Below are 20,267 nucleotides of genomic sequence, written 5' to 3'. Positions count from 1 at the left end.
TTATGCCGCTGCGATAGACTGGCAACAAGTGCATGGCTCCAGCATGCCCGTGACCCTCGTTCGCAGAAGTGGTTCAGAAAATGAATGGATATCTTTAGACCATGCTAACATGCCTGGGTCTATTACTTGGGACAACATATGATATCTGTTGTTATAGTTGTTGTTCGATATAGCAGCATCATGTTTTTATGATTTCTACTGTTTTATTTCATTTCTTGACATCCATCTTCTCCTACCATCTAGAGCACGTGCTATGAAAGAACCGATTATTTCATGTTACAGCTCAAATTTTAACCAGCTTTGAAATCAATAATCTGCCACCAAATTGCTGCCTCCACCACCAACGGACACACCTATTCACATCCACTTAAACGCACACAAGCGCACACACGCACACACACACACACAGACCTTCTGTACATGTATTGATTTCTGAGTGTGTTTTGATGCAAGTTTATGCATGAACTACCGGCAAAGAGAAAAGACTAAAATGACAGTGTGGAGTGAGAAAATACTTGGAAATAAAATGCTGACAGAATAGGGGTGGTTAGTTCACATAAAGCTCTATGGTTGAATGGAGGATAAGGCAAGTGCTGACACCCAGAGGACAGAAGCAGTCAACTGCATGTTGGAGATAACAGGCAGTGAAAGGAAGAGCGGGGGGGAGGAGAAGAGAGGGGAAGCAGGGACAGACAGAAGAAAAAAAAATAATAGGACAGATAAGATGAGGGGAGTGAATTGAAGTACAAGTGGGGGGGGGGGGGGGGGGCACAAAATAAAAAGATTCAACCGCATTCACATTTTCATTTATGTGGTTGCAGCCAGTGCATTTTAATTAATTTTATTTCACTGTACGAAACTTAGGGATCTTGGTTAGAGTGTCCGCACAAGCCCTCTTGTGTGAAGACTGCTTATTTCCCCCCTGCTTGTTTGGGTACTTCTGATCTCACACACAATGATTGTATACATGGTAGGCCTTTTCAAGATTCTAAATTGTTCATCATCATTCTCGTTGTAAGTATAAATGGCTGTCCGCCTATACAATCTGTGCCCTGCGATTAAGTGCCTGTCACAATACCTTGCCACTTGCCTAAGTCAACAGCAATAGGCTCTTGCTCACCCTGACCCTGATCAGGAAAAGTAATTAAAAAACATTGAATCGATGTATTAATGAAAAGGAAATGTTCAATGTGTTGCATATGTTATGTATGTATCGTGCGTATCACACCACCAAAAGAACCAAACCACATTCATGCATTGTTGCAGGCAATTGTGAAGGGGTACATAAACAGTTGTTTGTGTGTCTTATTTTGTAGGTAAATATGCATTAAAAATAATTCTAATTATGACCCTTCAACATATGTTCAGGGTAAACCATATTCATAGGCTTCTTTTGCTCAACCAAGGTTAGGCAATTGCTTTTCCAAAGGGGTTATATGAAAAAATGGATTGTTTGGAGAGGACCACACTCACCTGCTAACCTCAATTGTATTTCATATTAATTTAATGTATTCGTTTAAAATGGCCCTCTAATGGCACTAACATTGGTGTCATTTATTTATTTATTTTTTGGTTCGAAATAGAATCCTGCCCAAACAGACTCAATAGAATTTTGGACTAATTCTCTGATGGTATTTAGTAGATTTTAGAATGCCCACATTTAGGTTGAAAACTGCAACGTCATACTGGTGTCAAAGGCAGAGGAGATGCCCATCATAATAGTACATGTGTCTGTTAGTTTTATATAATATTTGCCGTATTGTATATGCTCAGTTTTTGTGCTAGTCTTGCAGGTGTCGACCACCTGCCAACCGTTTTATTGTCCTCAGAGTCCTTTTTACGAGTGCAAGTTTCCCTTTATGACAAGTAAAATCTGAACTTTATTTGGAGTTAAATCCCATCCCACTTGTGAAGCCACATTATCACTATTTTTTTTTTTACCTGTCAAAAACATTTTCTTTTCCAATTGAGTTGGGCAGGGGCAGCATGGCAAAACAATGGTTAGCACATCAACCTCACAGTTCCTCCACAAGTCACTGCACTACGCTGCTCCCAAATTATTTTGAAAGTATGCCTTTCTTCACCATGGAGGAATTTTGCCAACATGAAGATCATCCTTGGCATCATTGCATTTTTTGCAAAAAAGTCGCTCGAGGGACCTGAAAATTCACTAAATATAGCGTGCATGTCATTCAGCAACGCTGAAGACAAAAGTGTTGCTTTCGCTCGCTGGTGTTGGCCACACAAATGTACATCAAAGTATTATTGCCTGTAATCGTATTTTTTGACTTCATAAAGACTGTCAAGTTTGGTCAGAGGCTGTGGACTAGTCAACGCGAGACCTCAACAATGAGCGAATCCAGCACACCAGTTCCTCTATGTATTTATGCCCATCCAACAATTCAACATTCTGGATGGTATTGCAGTTAACGCCAGTCTTATAGTATGATACACCTGAAAGCAACGGTGTGTTTATAAATCCAATTGTTTTTTTATCTATTTTTTATTTTATTTGTATTTGTCTAATTTCCTTCAATAACATGTTGGCTAATAAGTGAAGTTGAAGTCAGATGACTGTGTATTCTGCTGGCCACATGGCCTCCTTGTTACATAAAAGGATATGATTCATAGAATGCTATTATAACACTAATGTTGTCTGTTGAAAGTTTTCTTTTTTCACAAGGCAGTGGACGTGCGCTAGCGATGAGTGATTTGACACCTCATAACTCATGTTGGTTTATTCTTGTTTGCAAATCTCCGTTTAAGAAAACAAATGAACAGTATTTATAGTGTGTTATAGCTCATTGACTATTGCACCTTCATTTTACTTGAGAAATCATTCAACTTGCCAAACTGCTAATAAAAAATGACTTGAGCTTGCTTATAACATACAGGCCACAACCCCGACAAAATGAATTATGTCTTTAACAGCTCAGCACATGGACAGCATGGTGAACGAGTAGTTAGCACGTCTGGCCACAGTTTAGACATTTGGAGCTTGAATCAGTCTTGCATTCCTGTATGGAATATGCATATTTTATTTTCTCCAGGTACTTGAGCTTCCTACCATATTCTTACATGTTGGTATGTTGGATTAGGTCAGTCCTTCTCAAATAGTGGGGCAGGCCCCCTTAGAGGTACGTAGTGCGATGCTTGGGGGGCGCCTGTGACTCCAGGGAGCATAATAGAAAGTAATTGACAAGTACTGGGTTAAGTGAAGACTCCAAATTGCCCATGGGTGTGAATTTGAGTGTCAATGTGTCCTGCGATTATCTTGCAACCAAGTTCTACACCCGATTGCAGCGCATTTAGCATTAATTGTTAAAAAGAACTGAACAAGGTTTTTTTAAATGTTCATTTTGTGTGTAGATGAACGGTTATCATGATAAATATATAGAGATTTGATCATTTGACAAATTATTTGTTCCACTAAAGTAACATACAATAATGAAGGTTACATTATTGTGTGTCTACACAGAGGAGAGGAATCCATCCACCCAATTTTCTAAACTGTTTGTTCTCATTAGGGTTATGGGTAACTGCAGTCTATTCAAGCTGACTGGGAAGCAAGGCACACTCTGGCCTGGTCAACAGTCAATCGCAGGGCACACACAGTCTACACAACCATTCAAGACACATTCGCATCTACGGACAATTCAGTTTGTTTTGGTGGGTGGTCTGGGAAGAAATGGAATTACCTGATGAAAACCAGCACAAGCACAGATAAAATATTCAAATTCCACACAGACTTTGTGATTTGAACTGGAATATCCTGTTAAATTTGTTTAAACATATCAGCAAAACTAAATTCCTTTTAAATTCATCCATAACTACTTTTATCAAATAGCTCAATCAGGATTATTTTGAATTATAACAAAAGGACAAGTTATCATAGCCCTCTGTTTCACATAGCGACACCTTGGGTGCCAAACCACACTGTCTATCAATATATATCATGTCGGATACTCCTTGGTTTCAGGTGCAGGTCAGCCAACCAGACATTTCAATTCCGAAGATGGATGTCCTATTTTAGAGGGAGCGATTAAAAAAAAAGCTCTTTCTTTAAGGTCGTTCAGCATGGGGATCGGATTTCCCTGTTTTCACCAGTTGGATTGACAGCTCACTTGGTGGGGCTTTGTTTTGTTTTTTGTCCTCTTTGAATCACACGTCTGTTGCTGATAAAGCTTGCGTGCGCAGAGTGACTAAGCAAAGTCACAGAACTCCCAAAGTATGCTTGCAAAGGTCATTTTTTTCATCAATTATGGTCCCATTTCTTCATTGTATTCAGCGTTACAGAACTCCCAAAGTTTGTTTGCAAAGGTCATTTTTTTTCATCAATTATGGTCCCATTTCTTTATTGCATTCAACAGAATTTCATGCAGTTAGAGTTTCAAATTAGCTGAGAGCTGCTTTGAAATTGATCTGCGACGGACTGGAGACCAGCTCAAAATGTAACGTGCCGCTCACCCAGAATGCGATAAAAAATAGATGGATGGATGCTTTCAAACTTGATTTTTACACCATTTGTTAATATTTCTTTTGCCCCTCACAAACAGGCTGTTTATGTAATACCTGTCCAAGACTTTATGTCTATGACTCAAATTCGCCCCCGCTGTGCGCTCTTGTGTGCAGGTCCGCGCTGGAGATTCCACATTCATCTACAGTGAATGTGTCATTATTTCTTTTCTAAGTCTTCCTCCAAGTAACTTTAGCGATGTATTAGCCAATGAATTTTAAACTCATAAAGACTATGGTATAAACCCAAGGAACATATTAATAGGCAACCAGGGATTGGAGACCTATAAGCCTTGGCCGTTTTGGCACACATACAAACAAATGGAAGCACACACGAATGCAGATCTCTGAGCAATGCAGTTTAGTCTTCCCACGCTTTACAATGCTCTCATACATCAAGCTCTTGTCTCCCTCCCCACACCGTGTGGGATGGTGACTACATTGTGACTCACAGAGAGAGAGAGAAAAAGTGGTAGCAATGGATAAGGAGTTGGTGGAGTGGGTGATGCGAGCCTTATTATGGTAGGGAAATGAAAGAGGTGTGCAATCACAAAGTTTGGATGGGATGATAGAGAAGTGTGGGTAATGTGGTCGATAGCGGTGGGTGTGTGAAGGGCATCTTGGTGAACTTTGTGAAACTAAGACGAAACAAACAGTTTATGGTTTGTTGTGTGGGTGTTGAATATTATGCTATGGAATCTCTTACTGTCCATCAACAGTAAAAATTAGGGACCGGACGATTAATCACTCTACCAATTAAATCTGCTTTTTTTTCAAAATATTGAACATCAGCCCGAATCTGGCTGATTATTCTATTAGTCCGTCATAAACCAGTACACACATGCCGAATGACGCTTAAGTAATAAGTATTTTCTTATTTTTGCACGTTTTTGTACTTAAAATTCTCTCTGTTAAATGTAAAGAGCCATGCCATTATACCCTAACCTCAACCCTTTTGGGAGCCTTTGTACCATCCTGAAAAAAGATCTCTATGAGGGGGATGACAGTAAGACTCCAAATAGCATTCAGAAAGTTTTAGAATTAACTCATCACACAAACTCTTCAAACATACTACACTAGATGGGAGTGCACACATCAGTCACCAATGCAAGTGCCTCGTATTAACCCAGGATGAAGCTCAAATGTCCAAGTAGGCTTTTCTTGATATTTTTGCAGTCAGATCTTATAACGTAAGCTATGTTGCATAAGGAGATTCCACACACAGAGAGATCTCATTGTTCAAATGTTATCAGTCAAGGGAAGGGTTTTAAAAGAATACCCAAGGCATTAAATAAAACACAATGACATGACCAAGAACTGAACGTCGCTCTAAAATTGGAACAATATGAAAGAAACTCCCAATGTGAAGAGGTCAAGAGTAACATTGAACGAGTTGCAGATATTTTTGGAAAGTCGTGGCTGTTTAGTACATAAAACAATAATCATCCTTTCGTCTTTTTCGTGCTGAACTGCATGTCTGGGTTATGAATGGCCAATATGTAAAAAAAAATAAAAATAAAGAGACTTGAAATCTTCCAAATGCATGTGGGAAACTGTGCTTTGGTGTGAAGAAAATAAGGGACACCTCACTTGGCTATACTGTAATACCAAATGTTGTGTGTGGTGGGTGATGAAAAAACAACTTGTATCACACACACAAAAAAGAAAAAACTCAACTACTAAAATGAAGCATGGGTGGTAGTATAAATGCTGCTTCGAGGCTTTTTATCTTCAGCTGCAAATGGAGCATTAGTCAAGGTGTAGGGTATTATGTACAGTCCAAATACTGCTAACCTTCTCTTGGAAAGCTACAAGCATTTCAAATGGCGGCAATTGTGTATTGACTCCCTCCTAACATGAATTTGAATGGGATTGTCTCATGCTGAACACAGCCAAATCCCCAGTTCTATGCACACTTTTGCAACCACATTTTCTCATTATTTTTTATTTATAAGTTTATTTATTTAATTATTACTTTTACTCCCCCTCTCTGAAAGTTCATTTTTGAAGGAGGTCAGACAGATGGGTAAATGGCCATGAAGGTACACATGAATCATAGTCTTTGACCGAGAGCCAGTGGAGTCTCTGTACTTGTACTTGAAGGTTATGGAGGAACTTGTGAGTGAGGCTGAAGAGGAGAGAGTTGCAACAATATAAAGCGGAGGTGACAAATTGTTGACAAGGATGGAGGCGGTATGTGGGATGAGAGAGGGGCGGAGTCGATTGATGGAAGTATGCTGACCTGTTTTTATTGATATGAGAAGAGAATGATAGTGTGATGCTGAGCTGTATAGTAAATGCAGATTTCTTAGGTGAAATAGATTTAGCAATATGTACAAACGTCTAGGCAGGTTAGACATAATTGTGTGCTTGTGCAAATCAACAACACTAATAGGTTATCTCAGTATTTGCTGAGATGTGCTAAATGGTGTGTGTGTGTGTGTGTGTGTGTGTGTGTGTGTGTGTGTGTGTGTGTGTGTGTGTGTGTGTGTGTGTGTGTCTGCGTGTGCGCATATGGTCGTCATAGTATATCTTGAGCAGTTCAGTTGTATAATCTGACAGCGTTTCACCTCTATGTGTCATTTTAGGTGATATTGCTAAGGAGAGCATCTTTTGCAGCCATTCCGCAGTGCCACCCACTATTCTTAACAAAGACACAGAGGCACCCCGATGCAGCAAAAAAGGGATAAGCACCATTTTTCCCAATCCAGATATGGCACATGGTAGCAATAAACTTGCACATCACAGTGTGATCCGAGACAATTCATCGTCTATGCCATCAAATCTAATGAACCACAATGAGACAGTTAGACCATGTCCTCGCAGTCAATAGAGTGGGATATACTGACAATTCTCTATTTTCTCCTTCACACCCAATTTCACCCTTCACGGATTCACAGCCCCTCCATAGTAGACTATTTCTGGGGGAAGTGACAGGTTTTAATATCTAGGATTCCTTCACAACATTGTAGAAGGTAAATGGTGACAATATGCCTGCCAGAAAACACCATCCCTATTTTATCCATGTTGCATCGTTTCCCACAGTCATACCACATGACTGACTAGGGATGGGGGAAACAAATGAATGCATTATACATTTCTCATTCTCAAGAAAGAATTAGTCAGGAAATAGCACAATTGTTTAACAAAACTACCAAGACAAAAATGGAATCAATACTCCATGCAGTATCATTGATTTTAAATTAAAAGTCTCTATTTTCATGACCAACACAAGTCTGGCATGAGGCGGGATCTAAATTCATGCAGGGGCAGGATAGACATTTTTGTTGTATTTTCGCTGACAGCTTTGCCGTGTTTAAAACAAGCATTTTGCACTGTTGTGGGTGTGAACACGAGTGAGTTCATTAGCTGCCATTAGAAGTGGCTGCTCTCACTCCCTAATCGGCACAAAAGATGCACGGTCATTGATGTGACGGAAGGTGAAACTGATTTGCTTTCCAGAAGGTCGGCGCACACAAAGTGGATTTATAAGGAACTACAAGGAGACCGCCACGAGCTTATAAAGTTGTCCAGGAAGGTCACGGATCTGTGAAGTGGGCACTCTTTGGATTACCTTCTGCTCAATCGTACATATATGTGTTTCTCTCAGTGCAGTGCCGCATGTCATGTTTTCAGGCGCTAAATAAGTCAGTCAAGCCAGCCACCAAGGCTATGTATACTATGTATGAGAATAACATATCACCAACACACAAGGGGGGTGGGCTTCAAATAAACACCTAACCAATAATGATGTGGACATCAATGCTTTGTTAGGCATTTATTTTGACATAACAGTAAAGGTAGACTGCAGAAGGCTTTAGAGAACCAAAGCAAAACATTTACTTCAATTTTAATCAAGATTATGAGGCAGTGTGTTTAATGACCACCAGGAAAAAAAGGTCATTTCAAACTGAGGAAAAAAAGATACCATCAATAAAATAAAAAAAATAAAAAAGGCAGAAAGCATTTAAACAAAGTGGGCTTTCTAACATGGGCTGTGTTTTGCATTTTATTCTGTTAGATTTGAAATTTTAAGAGTTAATGGTAAAACAGTATCCTGTTTAACAAAATTATACTGAAGTGGAATTTTTTTTGGAGGCATCCCCTGAAGGCTACGACATTTATGTGCATTGCCTCACGGGCAAGCTGGCACTGGCTGCAGTTAAAACTTTTATCATGCTCACTGTCCTCTAAAAATTTTGTATGTCCACATTTGCACGCCGTTTAAGTAAAAAGCAATTTATAAATATAGAAGATGAAAGGGTTGAAATTGGGTAAATTTGTTAGTGTCCAAAACACAGAAACAATAAAAACACAATACATAAATACAGATAACGTGACTTACGGTACAATGAATTGTCAACGATGCTAAATGATGACAGCAACGTGTACGGTATATCGAATTACAGTCATGAATCTTTGTTAGTTGCAAAGATTATTACTGTGGTAAACAGCAAATATACAACCATTTTTCTTTCTACAGCCCCTCTTCCTTTTGCATTCACACAAATACATACATACAGTCTTCGAGTCTGCCTGCAAACAAGCTGTGGCAAGCATCAGGCTGTCATCAGCCTTCAATTTATTTCTACCCACACTGTACCCATGGTACCAAGGACCATACTGTACCTTGCTGCCCGCGCGTTTACACTCAACTAAATGCACATATCAGCGCTATACTTTTCCTCAGTCAGCCACCCACCCACCTTCGGTCAACAGGGAGCAGCACTTTGTTTCAACTTCCACTGTGACAATTCCACATGCAGTACTATAGACTATCACTGAGTGAAACAATGAACTAAAATTAATTCAAGGGGACGTACTAAGGAAAATTAACTTGTATGCAAATGGTTTGGTCTCTGAGGTCCCAAAACACTCATCAAGTGTGAAATTACACAACAAGGAAACATTTTTCCAACAGCCTATTTGCAAAAAATATGTCAGTGATAGACTCCTATATTTTCTAATTAACATATACAGTACAGTACCACCCCCACACCAAGGCAGTTGTTAGCTGATCTAAAATGTCATTTTCAGCCATAAAGCAAAGTACAAGAAAACACAATCATGTCAAACTTCAAACCACACACACAAATATGTACGCAAATCAACAAGTGTTAAAGCCTATTCACTTTGTTTTCTTCATGCTCACTATGGGGTCGAGCGCAGGGATGACAACGTTCTGGTGCAAGCTTGCCAACGAAATGGTTGCTTAGCGATCGCCATGGAGGCTTTTCCAGCTGGTTAGTGTAGTGGGTTTTACCACGCTGAAATCACTCGCTAACTACTGGATGCGCCATCTGACATCACAGCAGCACTGTTCCAAAGCTGAATTCTTTGGAACATATCACCAGCCAACAGTGAGTTAAGGGTATTATCATCTTTGTCCAGGCCTCTTTTATGGGTTTACTTTTTAAAATATTATGATTTGAAAACGACTGACTGACTTTCACTGGTTAATTTTCAAAGAATTCTTATTTATTATTACATCAGATTCAAGTTATTTCTGTGACCACTGTGGGTTTTTCTTTTATTAACCGAGGGGCACCAACCATTTTGTCCACGTGTATGTATATAAATGTATCATACATAAAGAAATAGGATTTACATTATTTGGTGAATACACATTCGATGGCACTAAGTACTTCCCCATGCCAAGCCTGCTAGAGGAAATATCTTTCAACAGCAGATGCTCTACCAAATTAGTGGTCATTAACGCCGAAAGGGACAAAGAGACACACAGAACAGAGGAAAATAGATTTTTCGCTCTTCACATTTTGTCTCAGATGGAGTCCGACAATCTGGCAGGCACATGTGATGTGCAGGACATCCTTAACCCATTTGACCAGTTGTATTAACAAAAACAACTAAAAATGGCTATATGCCAGAGTCAAGGTCGGAACGTCTGCCTAACAGGTAAAACACTGATTTAAAATCTTAGCGCAGGCCTTTTAGTGTGGAATTTCAACAGATTATTTTCAGTACCGTATGCTTTGAGTCTGTATCACAAAAGAGCAAATGAATCATATTATGGAGGGGCAGATTGGCGGACGGCTCGTAACCCAATGATGGTCAAACAAACGACAGCAGGATGGGATCTAGAGTTGCAGTCGTAAAGACGTGAGGTGACAAGACTCTGGACCAGAAGAGCAGCAGTATGGGGGAGTGTGGGGAGGGCGGAGGTGAGTAGCGGACTGTGATGTTATGCACGTAGGCTTAAGAAGAGTGTGAGGATGACTCAACGTGATGAAGAACTAAGAATTTGTTAAATGTGGTGGGGAAATTGTCACTTTTACAAAAAATACTTTTGTGGTTTTGGTGTATTACATTGCACCAAAAAACTCAGCCCGGTCACCACAAATAAAGAAAAAGGGCAGCTCTCTCAAGGGGTACTGTACATATGCACCAACGACAGTTATCAGTACTCCTTCCGGACTGAGCTTCTGCTGCCCAAAAGCTATTGCTGCTTGAGGTTTAACTTTATATTAACCACTTAATAAGTGAATCGACAAATGGCAGCTCTTTACTGTACGTAATCTGTGGGTAAATAAGAAGGTAGGTTTCTGTGGCCTCACACTGAATGCTGAATACTGTACGTAAGCAAACCATCTGCTTCATCAGCTATCCTGAGGCAATCATCATTTTGTCAGACAGCCAATTTTCTCATTTTGTCATTTATAGAACAGGTGGTGGATGGAGACGATCACAAGGAAACTGGATGTGCCTTGTAATAAAGTCTCAAATAATCAATACCAATAAATGATCTCTTTGCGTAAAAAACAAAACCAAAACAAAAAATACACACCGCCAACTTGTTAAGTCTCTTGCTTGAAATAAAACACACATTATCAGCAAACAGAAACATTTTTTTTCATCTGCCAATACATGTGTTGACATCATCGTCCTTAAGCATGATTAAACATTCTATTGTCCAATACAAGTTCCTTATGATAAGTAAATCTACCACTGTGTACTAGTATTTTACAATCACTGCAGGAAAATAGCACATTCAATGAAAACACATTAAAAAAAAAAATATCCTTGTTCTGTCCCATTCTGTTTATTATTAAGCAGCCATGTGAGGTTGAGAGATAAACATAAGTATTTCTACAGAAATACAAACCTCACACAATGTGGTTTTAATAAAGTATCTAATGCTTACACGAAGTACTATAATAATATAAATAGAAATAATAATACCATTTACTAAGGGGCTTTCAAGTGAGCCCAAGGACACTACTAAGATCAATTCATCACTGTCGTTCAAGATTGATTACAACTGCTGTCTTCCATTTTTATTCATTCTGAAATATTTAAGTGAAGCCTGGCTATAGTCTCAAATGTGTGTTAAGTTACTGGGTGGTCAAGAGCAGACTTCACAGACTCCATCAAATGGTCGTAGGCGGCTTGATTGTTAACATGAGTTCACGCCCATTTATCTGCTACTCGGTAGGTGTGTCAGTCCCTTTGCAGAGAGGGAGTAAAGGAGGCTTGAGGCAAATCTATTAACTCTTCAGCCGTTGAGCCAACTAAGACCAAATAGATCCAGCTGGATGGAGCCTGATCCCAAAAACATACGTATATCTATCCTCATTAAGCCCTGTCCACCCCTTCCAAGTTTCCCCTCTGAACCTTTGTCAGCCTCTTCACTCTCTTTTATTTTCCTCTGCTGCGCCATCGCTAACATCTTGATATCTATTGTCTTTCCATTCATCACTCACATCCATAAACATTTTTATTCCAGCCTTTGCCAGCCCATTTCCACACTGAATCCATTACACCTTCCCCAGCCACTCTTTATCTCTTCGCAACAATTGAATCTACCCAAACATCCATTCTGCCAGATATTCACAGACAGTTTGCTTCCCCCTTCAAGTGCATCATATGGTTCCTGATCCTTTTTGAACCTCACATTCCCCATAGTCAGAAAGATATTTCCCAGTGGATGAAAAAACGAGGAGGAAGCTATTATGTGGTTATGATACTTTCAATGCATAGCTCAACATTGAATAAAATATCCATCTATTTTGTAAACTGCTTCCCCTATGCATGTTTCCAAGAAGCTGTGGCCTATCCCAGGTGAATGGCAAAATGTGGACAACACCCAGGACAATGACAAGGAACATATGGAGACAGACAACCACCCAAACTCTCACATGCACACCATTGTCACTACATGGAAAGTGGGAACTGCCTGCATGGAAGCCAGGCGCGTGAATCGATACACCGCCAGTGACACTGGATGGATTTTTTTTCAAACACCTTCGAGCACAAACCTTAGTGTTGAACAATTTTTCACAATGAAAAAAAAAAAACCAGAAAAACAGCAGGGGATAGAAAATTAGCTGCTCCGAAGACAGACGCGAACCAGAAAAATGTAACAACACAAAAGAAATAAGGAGATGGAGAGCCAGGACTCAACCCTCAGGCAATATTGCTGAACATAGCCAGGATAGGGATGTCAAGCTAGATCCTCTCTGGTAAAGGGAGGCAGGATCAAGTAGCTGGCAATTACACTTCAATCCGCAGACCTTTATGCTATTCTATTTTCTAGTTCCCCTTCCATTGTCCTCTCGTCTTTGTTTATATCATCAGTGCCCCCCCCCCCGTCTCAACCCCACCCACCCCCAAACACTGAACTATCCGATATCAGCCTTTTATTCTCCTACATGTCTACCGGCCTCCCAGAAGCTGATTGAGTGTCCCTCCTTGGACTGAACAGGCGCAAAACACAGTATTGACCTTGCAAGGTCACAGAGCTCTCTTACCAGATGAAATTGTAAACCATGCATAAGGGATTTTCGGTCCCTCCTTCTGCATAGCCCAATTCCCTCCAGCTGCCCAAATCAATGTGATAGAATTACAGACACACCATTGCCAAATCACACACATCCTTCCTCTTTGCTTGATTGTGTGACATAGCTTGCACATTGAGATAAATACTGTGTGACTGTCCTCATTGTGACAATAGAAATATTATTTAAATATCAGCAAGGTTGTACTCACCATTTATGTTGGTGTTTCTCCCACTTTCTCTTATTTTGGGTGAACAGTTATCCAGGTAAACTCCATTGTAGTAACAGCTGTTGCCTTCACTGTGCTTTGGTGGTTGATGCCAGCAGGAACATGGCATCTGCATGATGCCGCATGGCCTGTTTGATGTGCTGGAGGCCAGACAGTCCTCTAGCCACTGGCATAGCATCTGGCACGCTGCCATGCTAGGGTTACGTTTTCCAACAACAAGGTACTCGACTTTGAAATCACCACTGTCACTTGTAGCGGTTGCGCCTTTCTGACGAGGACCATTTCTCATGTGAACAAACTGCTTGCCAGCCTCAAGGAAGGCCATTGGGGCAGACGTGTCGCACAGTCTCACTACTTCGTCAAAGCTGTCCATTCCTAGGTGGGTGTGTGTGGTCTCCAGGAAGGAGTCATATTGGAAAATACGAAGCTGGAACGGAGTGCAGTCCTGGATAGGTTTTGTTATCTTGATGAAGATGGTGTAGTACCGTGGATCAGGATTCTGCAGGGTCCAGGAGCAAGGCATAGTGGGGAACACGGATGATGACAGGAAGAAGCCAAAAAAACGGCTTTGTACCAATGTAGAACAGGAGTTTGATTCTGAGCCTGAAGGAGATGAGTGGCACCACTCCCCCATCAATAAGACAGCAACAAAATATTGGATCACCACTCGAAGTGGACAATTAGCAAAGTGAAAAGCAGTGCTCCACATTGTTTTAGATGAACAGATTGATATTGCAGATAAGACTCTGACTTTCGGGGAATTGTAGAGCAAGGAGGGTTAAGTGATGGGAAAGATGTGAAGACAGTTTGCTCTCAAAGATCCATAAATTGGCAGATGGCTTCAATTGTTGACCCAGAGTTTCCCAGAAACCTGTGCGATAAAAGAAACAACATATGAATGAAACTTCATATAGTAACATAAGTACACCTACCTTTTTCTTTTCTTTATTTATATTCATTAGCGTAAAACCTCCCGTTTCAAGAAAACTTTCTTCCCCACGGCCATTAGACTCTTAAACAGCTGACCAGATCACTACCTCAGTCACTGACCTGTACTTTATACTGTACATTGTTCACACTTTGTTTTTGCACTGCATTCTCCGCTGTTTACCAGTACATTCACTATAACTCTCACAACTGTTGCACAATGCCATTTTTGCACATCCCTCACCTTAGTAGTTGTATATATTGTGTGTTTTTATATTTGTGTTTTTTTACATTGGATCCAACTGCCCTTATTTATATTTAAGATTCGGTATGATCCAAAGATTTACTTTTTAAAATCTTCATTACCTTGTCTGGCATTCTAACGGGAAGCGAAAGAATTTTATTGTACAAAGAAAAGTACTTTCCTTTTGTACACATGACAATAAACGCTTTGAATCTTGAATTGGGTATAAATAATGCTAAAATGGCTTGTAAACACGCTCAAATGGTTGCCAGCCAATAGCAGGGCAAATGTAGACAAACAATTCACATGCACATTCCCACCTAAGGACAATTTAGAATGCTCAATTCACCTACCGTGCATATTTTCGGAATGCGGGAAACCGGAGTACCCCTAGCAAACTGACGCAGGCATCATGAGATTATGCAAACTACACAGAAAGGCCAAAGTCTGACTGAAACCCTGAACCTCTGAGCTTTGACGCAGACGTGCTTACAAGTCAACCACCGTGCTGCCTATGTGAATGTAATTGTTGTCATATCCATTTGCTGCCAGAAATGTCACATAATTCCACTTGAGACTGCACCTCTTTTTATTTTGTATTGGAGATCAGAGATCATATAAAAAGCACTGAAGGTAATATCACAATGTTGATAAAAGTACATAGAAAACAGATAAACAAGGTTTTAGCATTCTTAAATAGCAATGAAATTAGTTTCAGGATGAGGTTATGTTGATGGAATTGGGAGGTTAGATCACCAAAAATGATTCTCGAGCACGGCTCCGCTGCTGCTCACTGCTCCCCTCTCCCCCAGGGGATGGATCAAAATCACACGGGGATGGGTTAAATGCAGAGGACTAATTTCGCCACAACCAGTTGTGTGTGTGAGACAATCATTGGGACTTTAACATCTTTAACGTGTTGGTGGCAACAGTTTGTGACAGCAATATGATTTAAAGTTTGGTTCCAACCACCAGACTTCTGCCAGGCACAACTTAGAAATAAAAGTGTACCAAAGCACTGATGTTTAAATAATACTGTGTTTTGGATGAAGTTCTTTTGAAATTGGCCTTCTCACAACATTGGCACTGTATTACCGTCAAGCATAGCATGAACAATCGTTGCAACGGCTGGCATGACTTTCATATGGTGCACACCAATTAAACAGGTAGCTAAGGCAAAAAAACTTTCAAGCATTTTGTTTAGTCAAAGTACTAAAATTACTCTAGGACTCATTTCACCCCTCGAATTTTCTTAGCATTTGTAAAATGATAGGGATGTATTTTAGAGTGATGGGAGGTAATTAAAATACATTTACTCTCAATTAAAGGCTTTGTATGTTATTCATCTCATCTTAATACTGCTATTTAACACGAACAAAACAAACGTGTCCATCCATTTTCTGTTCCATCTTCATTAGAGTTGCAGAGCTAATTCTGGTAAACTTTAGACGCGCTCCATCCTAGCCCCCTCCCTCTCTGTTTATGTCTGTTATCTCTGTCTGTCTATCCGTCTGACTGTCTGTCTCTCTCTCTCAGGCTTTCTTTCAAACTTTGTTCACTGTTGGGAAATATGTCAAATATTATCATTAGATTCTATGGTGCGAATGGAAGATCTTTGCTGTGTACGGCATTTTGACCTTGTGCCCAGGGAATTTCCAACCGATATAGAATGTTAAGAGAACGGTGGTGTTTTTCATGGTTCAGAATGCATATGGCTGGAGCCATGAGTCGCTTTAAGCAAGGACATCCTGGTTTGAACATGAGATGAGCGTACTGCTGTGATCAAGATAATCTATACATTTGTCTAAACTCCACTCATTGTATTTACTCAATAAAAAGCAGTCACTCTGTAGCTGGGGCACGGTTCGGGCCACACATTCTGTGTGTGTGTCCCGGGCGCCCTCCTGCAGCAGTCGTTGGCCTGATGAAGACAACTCTCAGACTGAGATTTTTGATCACCCCTAAAAGGAGCCCTGCACAGCAAATACAAGTCAACAAAATATATATATATACAAAATAAAGCAACTCCAATAATTAAAATTTCAAATGTTAACAAAAATGGTTGTCAGGTTCGCTGTAAATCTTTTTAACACATTTCCCATTTCATCAAGTGTAATTCAAATACAAATTAATAATTCATATGAATTCTAGAAGGTCATTATATATATTATGTATATTTTCTTTACCATATTTTTATCAAATTACCTCTGAAACAAAATTGCTTTTAAAATGTCAGCACAGTTATAAGTGGTCACAGAAAAACTCCCTGGAAGTCTTATATAATCCATGTGTTCTTCTGGCAGTAAATCATTGTAACCACCAAATTCTTGTCACCAAAACTGCTCAAAATAATCCGAGTCAGTGCCCACAGTTGGTTTTGCAGGGGTTCGTTTAATCCATGCGATTGTGACTGCAGCAAATTATTAATGGTGGCTGCCACGTTGCAGGCAACACAGTTTGTTTCACAGTCAGGGCTTGAATTTTCATTCAAACATTTCTGTGTGGAGTTCATGTTCATGCTTGCATGTTGGTTTTTTTGCTGTATTTTTAATTTGTGCGCTTGTGACTTTAAGCGAGCTAAGAACAAGACACATTTTATTTATACTAGTACAAGTTTTGGAAGTGTTCAAACTAAAATAAAGACATCTACAGGAAAGTATAAATGGTAAACTATATACGTATCATATGGTATTGTATTATATGTTTAGTTATTTCATTACTATTCATGGATTATAATAACCCTGGCTGGGCTGATCTACCTACCATTCTAATTAAAAATCTTAATCAAGCAACAAAGCTGAAAAGGTAAAGCCCAATAAATCCAGTGACTAATCAAATGCAATTGTAATTACATTCACAAGGGTTCAAAAGTTGTAACCTCGGATTACAACATTTCCACAAACAAGATGTTCTGAATTTATACAAATGGGCTCATGACCGTATCAAACGGGGTGATTTTGCCTTGAATATGGCTGCTGTAATGGTAGCGCTCATCCCACAGTTAGAAAAGGAAGAGCAAGATTAGCGCTTTGATGCGTGTGCCTGTGGGCATGCTTGGGTTTTATCTCTCCTCCCTTATACCATAAGGCTCAGTGGGGATGTTACTGATGGCAATGATGGTCCTTTTTTTTTTTTTTTTTTTTTTTTCACCACGCTACCATAAGTCTCAGTATAATGGCTGCTTTGTTCTAACCGTAATCACATTAATATGAAAGGCAATTGCTCTGGATACCAAATCAAATCAACTTAGATCATATTCTGATTAAAAGAGTTAATTGGGAAAGCTATGTGTCTGCACTGTTGGAAGAGGATTTAAATTGTGGTGAAACATATCACATTAAATTGTAATTCCACCATACAATAGTACGATGGATTTTTGTTCACTGTTTTTCTCAACATGTGAATATGGTTATTGACAGTTTTTACATTTCTTCATGTATTAAATGTAGCACTGTACATTACCAACTATGCAGCTGCTTCATTTCCACAGCATTCTATACCAGTAATTTTTATTGCAGCTATAACTGATTATAATATAGGGTACCAAATATCTTTTGCAGGGATTTGAGTATTTTACCCAACCCTAACTGACACTGGGTATCTACTTGATTCATAACTTGATTGCACTTGTACCGTAATTTCTGGACTATAAATAGCTACGTTTTGCTTTGCTTATAGTCCAGTGCGGCTTATCGATTTTTTCCTTTAATTATTTTTAAGATATTGCAAAAGGATCTGTTTTGGTTTTGAACGTAATAATGTTCATGTCACCAGACTATTGTTCCATTTTTCCCATTTATTTTCTTCACCCGTCTGCAAGTTAGGTGAAAAACCTCAAGGACAAACTAACAAATAATAACATTATTCTTAATTAAACTCAATTTTAGGACATTTTGGTAGCATCAGACCCTTCTGCCCCTCCCGTCTCAATTTCCAGTCAGCGCAGCAAGTCATTTGTCTTGGCACCAAGCAGGATTTGTCAGCTTACCGGCTGTCTGTTCAGATCTTTTGTCTGTTTTTGGTCCTTTTCTGTATTTGCTCTGTATTTTCATGCTGCTGGAGGTGATGTCTTTGCCCAACGGGCCTTTCCTTCTGGCGTCCTTGATCATATATAGGTGAGCAGCGCGCACAGGCCCTGATTGGCTCATTTGACGCAGGTGAGTAGCGTGCGGGCGCACAGTCGGTCGCCACGACACTTAATAAGCCATGCCACTAATGTAGCTGCCTTGACAAACAAGCGTATACACAGTGCAGGTTACCCTACAGGCAGCCAATGGAAATTGAGCGACCGTGTGTCAAAGATGAAAGACAGAAGGAAATTGTGTCCGATGGTGGAAAGGGAAGAGGAAACCGCATAGCCTACAACTGAAAGTGACATCATGATTATCAGAAAGGTTGATGTACTAGCAGTAAGGTTCGAAGCTTGGGATCAGGGTTCAATTTTTTTATTGTAGATAGAAAAAGAAATGGAGAGGGGTATTCCTAAAGGAAGAGTTTAACAATGTCTTGAAGGGGAAAAGATTGTCAGATCGAGTGGTGAGGCTGAAGCCTGGAACTGACAGCTTTATGTTTAATGTTATTAATGGTTATGCCCCACAGGTAAGATGTGGGCTTGAGGAAAAACAGACATTATGGAAGGAGCCAGTCAGAGTAGTTCAGAGCCTCACAGGCAGAGTAGTGATTGAGGCAGATTTTAATGGACGTGTATCGGTGGAGGAAACACGGGTGACAAAGATCTGCTTTGGTGGTAGACTTTGCCAAAAGCATGGAAATGTCTGTAGTGGAGATTTTATTCCAGATCACCCAGGAACATAAGGTGATCTGATAGAAGCACACGTTGACTAAATCCCACAGACAATGCAATCAGAAAGAGATCAGTGATGGCACGGTAGTGCTAACCTTACAGAACCATATTGTAGTGCCGTTTTGAGAGAGGAGGTAAGACAGGCTCTTGCTCAGCAGGGGCTTCCAAACGACTGGACCATTACGGCCAAGATAATTAGAGAGACAGACAGGAGAGCAAGTGGTGTGCTTTCTGGTAGGGAGAAAGTCACTTGGTGTACAGGAGAGCAGACAGGTATAGAGTTAAGAATTAGGACAGAGGAGATGAGAGTACAGAGACTGACATAATGCAAAGGTATAGATGTGGCAAAAGCCAAACTAGATTGTACAATATATGATGACTTGTAGTCTAGATTGGGCAGGAGGAGAGAAAGATCCGAACGCTTTGGCCAGGCAAAGACAGACATGAGAAGGATGTGCAGCAGGTTGGAGTTATTAAGGATGGAAATGGAAATAGACAGAGAAGGTCAGATGGAGCTTTTTATCAATTTACCAACTGGTGACCCAGTATTAGAGTCTAACTGTGAGAACAAGGAAGTACTGACTTGCAGTGTGTTTTGATCATTCAGCTGGTGTGTGTGCGCATGTGTGTGTGGACGTCCATGTTGAAGGGTCCCATTGAGACAGACTATCCGCCTTTCCTGTCATTGCCATGCAAAGGGGGACCAGCTTCCTACACTCGGCCTTGACGGCTAAAATATTTTCCACTCTTTTT

At 40.1% G+C, this 20,267-nt stretch overlaps 1 protein-coding gene across 6 annotated transcripts in view; it reads right to left on the bottom strand.

The window, feature by feature from the left end:
• adgrb1a (adhesion G protein-coupled receptor B1a) overlaps positions 1–18,835 on the bottom strand; it is a 59,790-nt gene extending 40,955 nt beyond the window's left edge. For all 6 annotated transcript variants that reach the window (XM_085918344.1, XM_085918347.1, XM_085918345.1 and 3 more), the window contains exons 1-2: positions 18,699–18,835; positions 13,522–14,410 (exon numbers count right to left, since the gene is read on the bottom strand). In XM_085918344.1, the coding sequence (XP_085774470.1) occupies positions 13,522–14,248 (727 nt within the window). In that variant the 5' untranslated portion in view covers positions 14,249–14,410; positions 18,699–18,835. The remainder of the gene's footprint in view (positions 1–13,521; positions 14,411–18,698) is intronic.
• Between the last annotated feature and the right edge of the window lie 1,432 nt (positions 18,836–20,267).

The sequence above is a fragment of the Syngnathus leptorhynchus genome, chromosome 8 (genome assembly GCF_054491065.1).
Source record: "Syngnathus leptorhynchus isolate UIUO chromosome 8, UIUO_Slep, whole genome shotgun sequence".
NCBI classification, from domain to species: Eukaryota; Metazoa; Chordata; class Actinopteri; order Syngnathiformes; family Syngnathidae; genus Syngnathus; species Syngnathus leptorhynchus.
Note: the sequence above shows the minus strand (reverse complement) of the source record. Positions and strands in the feature narration are given on the sequence as shown.